Source organism: Corythoichthys intestinalis, chromosome 12, assembly GCF_030265065.1.
Source record: "Corythoichthys intestinalis isolate RoL2023-P3 chromosome 12, ASM3026506v1, whole genome shotgun sequence".
Classification (NCBI taxonomy): Eukaryota; Metazoa; Chordata; class Actinopteri; order Syngnathiformes; family Syngnathidae; genus Corythoichthys; species Corythoichthys intestinalis.
The window spans coordinates 23,264,140-23,278,049 of record NC_080406.1 but is presented as its reverse complement, the minus strand read 5'-3'; the positions used below and the strand labels follow the sequence as shown (position 1 = coordinate 23,278,049).

General features: G+C 39.9%; 1 protein-coding gene across 2 annotated transcripts in view; it reads left to right on the top strand.

The window, feature by feature from the left end:
- stk39 (serine threonine kinase 39) overlaps positions 1 to 13,540 on the top strand; it is a 48,336-nt gene extending 34,796 nt beyond the window's left edge. Inside the window, exon 18 of one of the 2 annotated variants that reach the window (XM_057853468.1) lies at positions 9,761 to 13,540. In XM_057853468.1, the coding sequence (XP_057709451.1) occupies positions 9,761 to 9,835 (75 nt within the window). In that variant the 3' untranslated portion in view covers positions 9,836 to 13,540. Of the gene's footprint in view, positions 1 to 6,790; positions 7,318 to 9,760 lie in introns of those variants that run through there. The other variant, XM_057853467.1, reaches the window with a different exon arrangement.
- The last annotated feature ends 370 nt before the right edge of the window (positions 13,541 to 13,910 follow it).

The window sequence follows — 13,910 nt, the reverse complement described above, 5'->3', positions numbered from 1 at the left end:
ATGAGTTAAATTCAGTGAGTGGAATTAGGGAGAGAGTTCGTACGTAGACCATGAGACTGATAGTAAGGATAATGGATAAATGATGAAAGGTTTTCCCAAAAGCCCTATAAGGATTTGTGCATAAAGAAACAACATTAAAACATCAACAGCCCAATTCATTTCTGCATAAAACGAGCTCAGTTGTGAAGGTATTATTTGCTTACATAAATCCAGTTGCCAATGTTGGTCTTTCAGTGAGGGGAAGCTCAAAGTGTGTTGGCCTGTGAGTGCTTTGTGACAGTGGAGGGGCTCAGCGGCAAGAAAACTAGAATGCTAGAAGTCAAGTCTCCAAACACAAGCAACTACAGTGGGGCAAATAAGTATTTAGTGAATCACTAATTGTGCAAGTTCTCCCACTTTAAAATATTAGAGCGTCCTGTACTTGTCAACATGGGTAAACCTCAACCATAAGAGACAGAATGTGGGGGAAAAAAAACAGAAAATCACACGGTTTGATTTTTAAAGAATTTTTTTGCAAATCATGGTGGAAAATAAGTATTTGGTCAGTACCTAAAGTTCATTTCAATACTTTGTTATGCACCATTTGTTGGCAATAACGGAGGCCAAACACTTTCTGTAACTCTTCACAAGCTTTTCACACACTGTTGCTGGTTTTTTGTTCCCATTCCTCCATGCAGATCTCCTCTAGAGCAGTGATGTTTTGGGGCTGTCGTTGGGCAACACGGACTTTCACCTCCCTCCACAGATTTTCAATGGGGTTGAGATCTGGAGACTGGCTAGGCCACTCTTTTTTTGCCCTGGCTGTGTGTTTGTGATCATTGTCATGCTGAAAGCCCAGTCACGTCTCTCTTCAATGCCCTTGCTGATGGAAGGAGGTTTTCACTCAAAATCTCTCAATACATGGCCCCATTCATTCTTTCCTTTACACAGATCAGTCGTCCTGATCCCTTTGCAGAAAAATAGCCCCAAAGCATGATGTTTCCACCCCCATGCTTCACAGTGGATATGGTGTTCTTCGGATGCAATTCATTATTCTTTCTTCTCCAAACACGAGAACCTGTGTTTGTACCAAAAAGTTCTATTTTGGGTTCATCTGACCACACACATTCTCCCAGTCCTCTTCTGGATAATCCAAATGCTCTCTAGCGTACCACAGGCGGGCCTGGACGTGTACTGGCTTCAGCAGGGGGACATGTCTGGCAGTGCAGGATTTGAGTGCCTGGCGGAGCATTGTGTTACTGATAGTAGCCTTTGGTACTGTGGTCCCAGCTCTCTGTAGGTCATTCACTAGGTCCCCCCGTGTGGTTCTGGGATTTTTGCTCACCATTCTTTTTATCATTTTGACGCCACGGGGTGAGATCTTGCATGAAGCCCCAGATCGAGGGAGGTTATCAGCGGTCTTGTATGTCTTCCATTTTCTAATAATTGCACCCACAGTTGATTTCTTTACACCAAGCGTTTTACCTATTGCAGATTCAGTCTTCCCAGCCTGGTGCAGGTCTACAGTTTTGTCTCTGGTGTCCTTTGCCAGCTCTTTGGTCTTGGCCATAGTGGAGTTTAGAGTGTGACTGACTGAGGGTGTCTTTTATACCAATAATGAGTTAAAACAGGTGCCATTAATACAGGTAACGAGTGGAGCCTCGTTGGACCTCGTTAGACCTCATTAGAATAAGTTAGACCTCTTTGACAGCCAGAAATCTTGCTTGTTTGTAGGTAACCAAATACTTATTTTCCACTCTTAATTTGGAAATAAATCCTTTAAAAATCAAACAATGTGATTTTCAGTTTTTTTTCCAGATTCTGTCGCTCATGGTTGAGGTTTACCCATGTTGACAATTACAGGCCTCTCTAATCTTTTTAAGTAGGAGAACTTGCACAATTGGTGGCTGACTAAATACTTATTTGCCCCACTGTATAATAGAAAAAACACCAGAAATAGGCTGGATTTTTTTTGCTACTCGTTTTTAACAAAGCAAGTGTCACGAGGATGATTATGAAAGTCTCCGGTTCAACTCAGAACAACGGAATGAAAATGGAAAAATGCCTCCAGCGGATGTTAATACGACAATATCACTGAATAGCTCATTTTGCATTCACTCAAAAAGTGATTCAACATTAGACAGATCGTCCAATAATCATGCAGAGAACTAGAACGTCTGGGCCAGCCGAGCTCCACCCACTACCCGTAGACCCCCAGAGACTCACAGTGCCCGACAGGTGGGATAAACCCAACCTTTAGCCAATGATTCGTCTCATTTCGCTGTAGTGGAACAATGTACTTTTAACTCTGAAGGCGCACAGCTTTTACACTGTTTAAAGGACTGTGAAGCTACACGAATGAATGAAAAGCAAGCTGCATCGAAACCAGTGATAAGAAACTAATTCTGAACAAAAAAGTTGAGTGCGTTGTAGCCAGAGGTGCGTAGTAACTTATTGAGAAAAATGTACTTTTTAGCAAAGCTTTACCACACAATGTTTTTTACTTTTACTAATAAAAAAACACTACTCTTACTCCGCTACTTTGGGCTACAAGAAAGTCGCTACATTATTCCTCTTTTTTCTACTTATTGACTTTATTTTTGCCAAAGACATCAACAATGGCTGTCTCAGTTTCACCAATGAGACGTCGCAACAATAACCACATGACTCCATTATAGACCTCAATCACCAACGTCACACAATCACGTGATCGCTGTATTGTGCCGCCATATTGTCCGTCATTGTGTGTCCGTATTGTCAATGATTGTAGTTTCTAAAGGTGGATTCACTTGCAAATTATGGAAGCCCTGGTGCTTTCAGACGCTGTAAACTCATTGGATGAGTTGCATAAGAGCCGTTATTTGGAAAAGCGTCGGTCGATCCAGTCGCCAGATCCATATTTGATGCCCAAACCGATGTTTCCTCCCGTCCCCTGCGTCTAGGGATGGGAATTGATAGGATTTTTACGATTCCGATTCCATTATCGATATTGCTTAACGATTCGATTCTTTATCGATTCTCTTATCGATTCTAATTTGGGGAAAAAGAAGAACAAACGTTTTGATTGGCATAGAGTTTGTTTAATCAGAAGAACCTTAAAAACTCACAATAAGGTCAAAAGAGGCCCAAAGCCTCAATATTAACTGAAACATTTTTCTAATAGAAATAAAAAAATATTGGTATATATTGGCATATAGGTCGTTGGTCTGCCGTTAGCAATATGTGTTAAACTTGCAGGGGTCCCCAAACTTTTTCCAGTAAGGGCCGCATAACTTTTCCCTTCTCTGATGAGGGGCCGGGGTCAGTTTGTAACAGAAAAAGTGTGACGATTGCAGGAGTGCCTAAATGTAAAAAATTATTGTTTTTACAGAATGCCACAATCAAATAACCCTTTCTGGATATTTCACGGAACAAAAGTAAATAAAATGAAAATAATAACATAATAATAATTAATAATAATAACACTATTAATCAAATAGATAATAACCAAATAACCCTCTCTGAGTTCTTCACAGAAAAAGGCCAGAAAATAATTAAAACTATTGAGAAAAAAAAAAAAAATTCCAAATGCTCTCTGGTATTGTTCAGGGGGCCGGACCAAATGTCGGGGCGGGCCGTATTCGGCCCGCGGGCCTTAGTTTGGGGACCCCTGTTAAAGTATTATTTACCAGTATATTGAAATGCATGCCTTTTAGTTTTTATGGTGCTTTCACGCTCAAGTGGGGGCGCCCTTGCGCTTCCTCACGCGAAGAAGACCGCGCTCACGTGAAGAAGAAGCGCTCCGACACACGAAGAAGAAATGCTGCATCCAAGCGAGTGAGCGAGTTAGTGAGAGAGGGAAGCACTGCTACAACCCTACGTTCTTTGGTAATGCTTGTAAAATATCTACAGAGGCAACGCCTGTATGTAACATCTTTTGTGTTGTTGTGTTTTTCCACTCGCGATTGGACACTTAAATCCAGTTGTGTTGTGGTTTGAACGATGTGCTAATGCTAGCGAACACATGCTAACTGTTTCGTTATTACTGAATTAGCAGCTAATCATCGCTGATTTACATTGATGCAAACCTGTTTGTTATTGGGGATGAAATTGATTTGTTTCATTTCTATTTTTAGTTTCACTCTTCAAGTGATGGTTGAATAAAGTCAGCAAATTATAGCAACTTCTTCTGTATCGTCATTTCGGAGTTTAGCTAGCTGTATAGCTGTCTCGGTGAGGACAGTGCAGTCTATTCCCTCCCGATGCAGTTATCTCCACCTTCCCTCCCGATGCAGTTATCTCCACCTTACAACGATTGCAAGTCGTTTTGTTGTAATTTTTCCTCGTGAAGTGAAGACACACTTTCGAGCGTTTGAACCTACGTGCTGTCATTGTTATGTTTACGGCTGCAATGCTCGTGCTAAACCATCGTAATGTTTCATTTTCACCCTCTTTCCTGGTGAAGTGTAGCCAAACTTTGGAGCGGGTGGTTCTTGGCGCCATGCTAGTTTGATGTGTTTGGACAACAAGACAGTCACGACGCAATATGCGTCTTCAGGACTCGTTAAAGGGATCGTTAAGGCTTTTTCATTATGATGTCGAGGCCTCGAAACACTAGGAACCGGTTCCGAATTGGAATCGGATTTCGATTCCCATCCCTACCTGCGTCAGAGCTCGTCCTGAGACCACAAAATTTCCAATCATACTCCAGTTTATGTTAGTGATGCACGATAATACATTTTTCAACCGATATCGATAACCGATAATTTCCTGCCCCTTCCACCCGATAACCGATAATGTCACGCCGATAATTCTATTTAAATATGTATTTAAAATTTTAAAGCATATAAAGATCAAATGTTACTGTGCAAAAATGTAATTTAGTGCTATTTTTTTCCACATCAAATGTGAACAAGTAGTAATTTCCAACAACTAAACAATGGCAATGACGTTGTGTAATGGTAAGCTTTTGGCAACAATTACTTAGAGAGTAAACACCCAAGTTGCACAAAAATGCCTTTAAAAGTAAGCCATTCCTAACATATATCACATTACTACACTGCAAAAACACCTCCTTAAAACTAGCAGAATTGGACAAAACTGTTGATTGCGCACATTTGGAGGCTAAATCAAGTATATAATTATCGGATTGCATTATTGATTGAATTTCGTTTTATCTGGATTATCTGTGTGACGTCATCATTGCCATTATCGGTAGATAATTATCGGTGACCGATATTATCGTGCATCTCTAGTTCATGTCACGATGAGGAGTCGGGTACCCAAAATCGGCACTGGCCCGAATATAAACCGACATTTGGTCAGCTGAGCGTCACCGTTGTCACAATAGTAAAATGAAACTTGATCGACAAAGGAGCGGTGTGTGCCGAAAAATAGCTGCCCCACGTGAAATGTCCCCCCTGACGGGAGCGCTTATTTATAACGCTTTATTGAGGTGAAAACATCAAATGTTTTCATTGACGCATTACAGTAATGGATTTACGACTGTAAGATCAGTTTTAAATAATTAAATTACACAAAATATTAGTACTGTATTTTAGTAACAAATCGTGGACTGGGCCACATAACCATCTTTGAACAGAAATGTATTAGTCTACAGGTTTTCACGACCATATCCCAATGACAATCACACAGGTATGACATTTATTAGTTCAAGCAGAGTAAAATAATACATTTTCACGGTACAAGAAAGTCGTTTCCGTGTGGGCGCTCTCGTCAGGTGGGACGTTTCACGCAGGGCGGCTATTTTTCGGCACAACACCTGTTGTTGCGCTCACCTTCTTGCTGCGCGACCGTGGCGACGAGCTTCGTAGTCTCCGTCTGATGATGTTTGCGATCGTGTTGGCATCATATTGATGTTTTCGCCACTGTCTGACGGCTGTTGACACAAACGCATCATGGACCGAGATAAATAAATCGTGCTGCTTTAGAGATTTGCCCTTTTAACAATGGCCACACAGTAACTACTAAAATGAACGTTTATCTTCTCTGTTACTGCAACCAACACATGCCTTCACCATTTTGATTAATCAATGTTAACGATTGTCAGGAAGGTTTTTGGGTTCGTTTACTAGGTGGTGATTCCTTAGACAAGCAGAATGACACGCAGTAATAGGAGGAATGTACGTAGCGGTAATATGTAAACACGATGAGCTGACAGACAATATGGCGGCACCAGTCAGGGGGGCGGAGTTGTGACATGTTTGGGGTCTATACCAAACAGAGGTATCAATGTTTTTTCTGCACTAGAGAGCACCAATGCTCTTTGAATGGGTCATTTTTCATAGTGTTGTTATGGTTTGAATTCGATGATTCATGTATGTGCCATATTTTTGGCATCAGCATATATTTGATGACTTACGTTTTGGCATTTTGGGGGAAGCTGGGCTTGCCGTTGCAGTCGTAGCAATCACCTCTGCTTGATTCTATCAACTTTTCAACGTTCGAATGTGTTCCCATTCATAACCAAGAAAATGTTTTTGTCCCGCCCTATCGTTTGCAACTTTTTAACTGATTTTCCTCATTGCTAATTAGCAACAGCTTTGCAGAGCCGACAGTGTCGACACTGTTGCTTTTCTGTTTGATCTTCAGTAGACTCAGCAGGGTTCAAAGACTAATTGCATGGTGTGAAGTAAACCCTTTTCAAATGGTCCGTCCTTCAAATGGTCCATTGAAGATCATTTAAAGATATCTAATAAATCAGTAGTATGTTTAACTTTTACATGCATGTAAATTAACTGTGGAAATGTGGTTAAAAAAACATGTGACCCTCTAGCGCCGTGGTACGCGCACTTTTGTTTCCGCCATTCAGCAAAATGCATGCAAGTGGACAACCAGCCAGATGTACACAAACTGGAGCCAACATGACATCCACTCGTTTAATGAGGTCTGATACAAGAACTGTACACAGTAAAAAAAAACAATCTGCCCTCATAAAGATAAATGTGCAGTATAATTGAACATGCTCATTTAAGCTGTAGTCTTTTTAATACTTTAATTCACATCCCATCCTTAAAACACAAATCATAATTAATCTTCACACAAGAATTGGGACCTGGGGCGCTTAATGCTCCCATTTGGTCATAGCAGTTTGAGTGAGTTTTAGTGAGGAATGATATTAAGTGATAAGACATGACTGTAAATCGGAGTTTCATACTTCGCAGTCCATTGTGGATTTTTGTTCAATTAAAAATAAATGAGCACATTTTTTTCAAATGTTAACATACAGTATATGCATGTATACAGATAAAAATCATTGTTTTCTTTTACATGCATCTAATTTATGTCATAATTATTACATTTCCAGTGCTTAAAACCATTTATAAAAATATACTGTAAATATAACAAAGGGGTGTTTTTTTTTTTTTTTTTTTTTTTTTTTAATTATACTTTGGAGTAAAAAGGGAAAAAACATCTCTTATAATTAGTGCTGTCAAATTTATCGCGTTAACGGGCGGTAATAAATTTTTAAAATCAATCACGTTAAAATATTTGACGCATTTAACGCATGCGTGGAATGACCCGCTCATGCATTGCCTCAAACAGATTCCAATGATGCCGTTTTTTTGCACATTAAAAGCTAAGCGAGTGGACACAGGCATTCATTGGACCGTGCCGTTTATTGGCATAAGCTTCGGCAACTCCTTCACAATAAACATAAGTATCATTTCGTGAAAGCACAACAAAAATAATATTTCTCTCAAAAAAATAATCACATAAAATTCACAAGAAGAAAAGTGCTTCAATCTGTATTAATGAGGCCCTATTCTCACACAGTTAAACAACAATGCAAAGAACTTGCATTCCCAATCAAAATAGCTATGCAAAATATGCATAAAACGTACTCAGACTTTGGTCAAACTCTATTCAAACATTTCGTTTAGCTCAACAAATACACTGAATGGCAATATTTAGTCACAATATACAAACTATCAGAGGTCTTGTATGTTGTGAAGCCAGCACTCAAATGACCATGAAGTACAATGGATGAGAACTACGGCGTCAGTCGAGGGACAAACACACTCATTGGCTTGATTTCTGAGTAATTTAAAACTCGCCATTGAGACCTTGTGGTGTATTTCAATCACTAGCTTACGTAGTTAAAGACACTGTGGAAGAACGGCAGGGAGCCCATGTGACATCACCGCTCGGCGACGTCAACAATGGCGAGCTACTAGTTTGTTTTTTGATTGAAAATTTTACAAATTTTATTAGAACGAAAACATTAAGAGGGGTTTTAATATAAAATTACTATAACTTGTACTAACATTTATCTTTTAAGAACTACAGGTCTTTCTATCCGTGGAACCCTTTAACAGAAAGAATGTTAATAATGTTAATGCCATCTTGTGGATTTATTGTTATAATAAACAAATACAGTACTTATGTACAATATGTTGAATGTATATATCCACCTTGTCTCTTATCTTTCCATTCCAACAATAATTTACAAAAAATATGGCATATTTTAGAGATGGTTTGAATTGCAATTTCTTACGATTAATTAATTTTGAAGCTGTGATTAACTCGGTTAAAATTTTTAATCGTTTGACAGCCCTAGTTATAATCTATCTCTTTCCATTGCTGTTAAATATGAATAAATGTATTGAACACAGAAAAAAAAATGTAAATGAGCTCCGCCTCTACTTAGCGGATTTTCGCAGGGGGGGTTCCCATCAACCACGAAAAATTAGGGATTGCTGTAATTAATAAATCAAGGAAGGAATATGGTATTGATTTAGTTTTAACTAAAGTTGTCTGATATTACTGGGTAGCATTTTAATATGATATCAGTTAATATCGACATCAGTTTTGGGTAGAGTTGCCAACTCTCTGAAAAAATATATAAGGGACACCTCATTGGTAGAGCTGGCCGGCCCAATAACCCTTTAAAAAATTTTGTATGTGAAAAAGGAATTAAAAAAAAAAAAAAAAAAATTATTATAATATTATGATGATTTTACTCGAAACTGAATTACTTAGGTCCATATTTGAGTGATATATGCACATGAAAAACAATAATTATCAGCAATGTATTTTTTTGTACAAAAAATACAAGAATAAAATTACCATCTGTCATGCTAAATTTAAAACTGTATAACGTCCAGAGCCTTCTGTATGTAGATGTGTATGTGTTTGGACGCCCCCGGCCCCCCTTGACTTAATGTTTTTTTTGTTTTTTTTTTAAACCTGCAAACAAACAATGAGATTTAAAGCTTCACCATAATGCGCACCACATAAAACAAAAGCAAAAGTACAAGAAGGCTCATACAAAAACACAAATTACAGTTTACACAGATTGGGAATAAAGTGAATAAGTGACTAGCGGCAAGTAGCGATATAGTGGTAATATAACAGCGCAACAGTGCATATACTGTATGACAATACTCACACAAGGAGGCAGATGGCTGACCTGATATGATTGTTCAAATGACAGTTTGTGCATAGATATTGATGTGACAGTGCAAAAACTGCAACTGTGCAAATATTGCATATACTGTAGCCAGATTATGCAGTACCCAGATTGACAGATGTCTGAGAACATATTACTTAGTGAGATACACGTGTTACTTTGGTTCATCTCTCTCCGTCAATGGCAGCCAGTTAGTTAATTTGAAACTTTTATGTAAATATATCCTTTTCAAGCTATACATTTGAAGAATTTTACAGCCCTATCTTAACGTAGAATAGCAAGAAGAAGTGAGCATTTTCCTCCACAGGATTGTGGGTGATATTTGGCTCTGATGATTTTATTGACACCCCATGTGTCGTCCTCTCGCAGGCCTCCTGCTGTGATGACTCCGAGCTTCCGGATGAGGTGAAGCTGATCGGCTTTGCGCAGCTGAGTCTTAGCTGATGCTCTCTTGACACCTCAAGCAGGTGAGACAGGGCCAACGTGTTTTCAGGGTAGACAGGCTGAGGAACAAAAAGCACCACTTCCAGCAAACATCCTCCCTTCGAAAAACACCCCTACTCCTCCCAAGCACCAAACTTTCCGCGTTCCCGCGCCCAGCACACGAAACAGGGATCGGGATGATGCCCAGGAATTTACTCGTACTCAGGATGTGAAAGAAGGTGACACGAAATGTAGCTTTGAATGTTTTATTTATTTATTTCCTCAATATTTTTGGATTTGTTTTACATCACGTTACCTCTCGTGTTCCTCAAAGCTCTTGATTATTTATTGATTTTTTTTTTTCTCCCCTACATCTGCCCAAAGAAAAATTGCTTTGACTTGCATTCCAAAAGCCCACATTATTTCCAGTAAAGCACATTTTCAAAATAATACAATGAATGTCTTTAAAAAAAAAAAAATCAGATTGTATGTTATGAATGAGTATTAGGGTCACAGTGAAAAGGTGAAAAATAGCATTGTGAGAATTGGCGTTCTCTTAGGAGGAAAAAATGTATCAATTGCCCACACAACAGTAAACAATTCAATAATTATAAAGAAGAATATTTGTGATATTACCACTATGTTTTTATAAGTTTTTTTAGGCACACAACTATGACTTGTTTCATCCATTATTGCAATTTGTTTTGTTAACATTCTATTTTGTTTCTCAGAATTTCACGTTTTTCTGTACAAAATTACACCTCCTTTCTCACAATATTGTGAAATTTGAGTGGTATTAAAACAGTGGAAAATATTTCATATTTCAGTGTGGCCCTAATAATACTTCAGCATAGACCTCACTATCAGTTGACGAGACAGCTCCTACAGACATTGCGCCTCGGCTTCCCGTCGGGGGCCGGGCCAGGCAGATTGACATGGAGGCTTTCACTGCGATAAACTCAAACGCACGCTGCGTTCTAACGCCGAATTTAGGTGGAAACAGGACGAAAGTTTTAGTGCATAAAAGCAGGCAGGAATTTCACCAGAGTGATTTGGACGAGGCTTCAAGGTAGTCATTATATAAAATAGCACAAATCATGCACTTTTGGGATCACACTCCTCAGCCTCCCCGGTAAAGTCTATTCAGGGGTGCTGGAGAGGAGGGTCTGTCGGGAAGTCAAATCTGTGATTCAGGAGGAGCAGTGTAGTTTTTGTTCTGGCTGTGGAACAGTGGACCAGCTCTGTACCCTCGGCAGGATCGTCAAGGGTGCATGGGAGTTCGCTCAACCAGTCTACATGTGTTTTGTGGATTTGGAGAATGCATTCAACCGTGTGCCTCGGGGAGTCTTGTTGGGGTCTTTTGGGAGTACAGGGTACCGAGCCCCTTGGTAAGGGCTGTTCGGTCCCTGTATGACCGGTGTCAGAGTTTGGTTCGTATTACCTGCACTAAGTCGTTTTCGTTCCCAGTGATGGTTGGACTCAGCCAAGGCTGCTCTTTGTCACCGATTCTGTTCATAACTTCTATGGACAGAATTTCTAGGCGCAGCCAAAGCGTTGAGGGTGTCCAGTTTGGTGGCCTCAGCATTGCATCTCTGCTTTTTGTAGATTATGTGGTGCTGTTGGCTTCATCAAGTCGTGACCTCCAACTCACACTGGGGTGGTTCGCAGCCGAATGTGAAGCAGTTGGGATGAAGATCGGCACCTTCAAATCCGAAACCATGGTCCTCAGCCGGAAAAGTGTGGCGTACCCTTCCGGGTCGGGGATGAGATCCTGCCCCAAGTGGAGGAGTTCAAGTATCTTGGGGTCTTGTTCACGAGTGAGGGTAGGAGAACGAGAGATCGACAGGCGGATCGGTGCAGCGTCTGCAGTGACACGGACTCTGCACCGGCCCGTAGTGGTGAAGAAGGAGCTGAGCCGGAAGGCTACGTTCCTACCCTCACCGATGGTCACGAGCTGTGGGTCATGACCAAAAGAACAAGATCCGGGATACAAGCGGCCGAAATAAGTTTCCTCCGCAGGGTGTCTGGGCTCTCCCTTAGAGGGTGAGAAGCTCGGTCACCCGGGAGAGACTCTGTGTCGAACTGCTATTCCTCCGCCTTGAGAGGAGCCATTTGAGGTGTCTCGGACATCTGGTTCGGGTTCCTCCTGGACGCCTCCCTGGAGAGGTGTTCCAGGCATGTCCCACTGGCGGGAGACCCTGGGACGACCAGGACACGCTGAGGAGACCATGTCTCTCGGTCGCCCTGGGAACGCCTTGGGATCCCGTCGGAGGTGCTGGTTGAAGTGGCTGGGGAGAGGCAAGTGTGGGCTTCCCTGCCAAAGCTGCTGCTTTACCCCAGATTAAGCGGCAGATGATGGATGGAGGGATGGCATGCACTTTGAAATGTGGAAAAAAATAAAATGAATGGAAAAAAATGAACGCAACATTAGCTTGAAATATTTACGTAAAATGAATGGTAACTGCCCGTTGTTTTGCTTTTAACCAAGAATTTAGACGGCTTTACTTTCATTTATATAGAAGTTCCGGGATTTACGCAGTAACTTCCAAGAATTTTCAACGTAAAAAGCTCTTCATTTTGTAACGACCGCCAGGTTGAATTTTGTATCGATACACAATAGCGTAACTTTACATTCAAATTATCAGGTAATTTTTGCCCAACTGCCCGTTTTTTGGCAAAAGAAAAAAACCTAGTAATTTAGACCTTTCTGCTTTCATACAAAAAACAAATTCGGCTTTTACGTGTACATGATGGTTGGCAAGACATGCTGTGGTAATAGTGACATCGAAATTCAACCTAGATAAGTTTTGATTGTATACAGAAAAATGAAAAATGTTGATTTTGTTGAGTAAAATTATTGGTTAAAGAAAGCATGCAGAATCATCTGAAGTTTCTGATGTGAAAATTGAGTGATTTATTAGCTGTTGAAACTGTTGAAATTGCAAAAAAAAAAAAAAAAATTTTTTTTAATGATATGTTAAATATTGCTATTGATTTTGAGAATATAGGTGATTATCTCTGCATTTGGTCATTTTTGTGCATCTAGCGTTAATCTGACAATTTTATAGCCATTTTAAGTTTTGTTATATAAAAAGTCAAGGGATTTTATTTAGCAATGACTTTGAATTTTTTTGATGAAGACTCATACATGCCTAAGGGAGGTGCCTGTTTTGGTTTGAGGTCGCTAGCGCCTTTGATTTTGAAAATATTTGAATTTTAAGTTTTTGAAAATAGGCCCCCTATGGAACGACCCCGTTTCCCGTCAACTGATAGTGAAGTCTATGACTTCACAGTAGTCTTAACATGGACAGCAAGGTTCGAGTGCCCAGGCGAAGAACAAAAGAGACCCGGACACTGCTGTGTTCAATTTGCTGCTCAAGTCATGACAGTGTTAATGCTTCACAACGCTCAAGGTGCCTTGTTCATTTTCACGTGCCTAAGACAGCTTGTCAGAGGGAGACCACAAAAATACTAAGCCGAGTCTGCCAATTTTCATTTCACACACTCGTGTTAGTCCAGCAGTGAAGCATCTTAATGTTAATGCACTTTTCGGCTGACATGCGTTTGCTCTGAACAAGCAGATGCCTTCGCCCTTGGAGACTATTAAGTTGTGCTTTTTTTTTTTTGTTCTTCTCCACATGACTCGTGGTGATGTGCGTGATCTGCTTGTATTTATCTGCTTTCACAGACTCACTGTTCATTAAATTCTGACATGCAGTACAACAAGACGTAATGCTCCCAAATTCAAATAATAAAAGTTGCTAAAATGTGCCGTGTGCACTGAAGAATAAATGACAACAATATTGAAATGACAATGAACCCATCTAATGTGCTTCAACATGTCCAGTAGCTCTAAATTATTTTAGCGTTTTGATGCGTTCAAAATCATACCTAATAACCAAATTTTAATAGTGTTTTTATGTACGGTATGTGTACCCACATTTCACATGTTCATCCCCATGTAACCCATCAATAAATTGCTATTTAAACATGATAGGTTTCATTTTATGATGTGCTGATTTTCTTTAGCTAATTTTAATCATTTTTATTGCAATTTTTTCCAATTTATAAGCTTTTCTGGATATATAAATAAAAA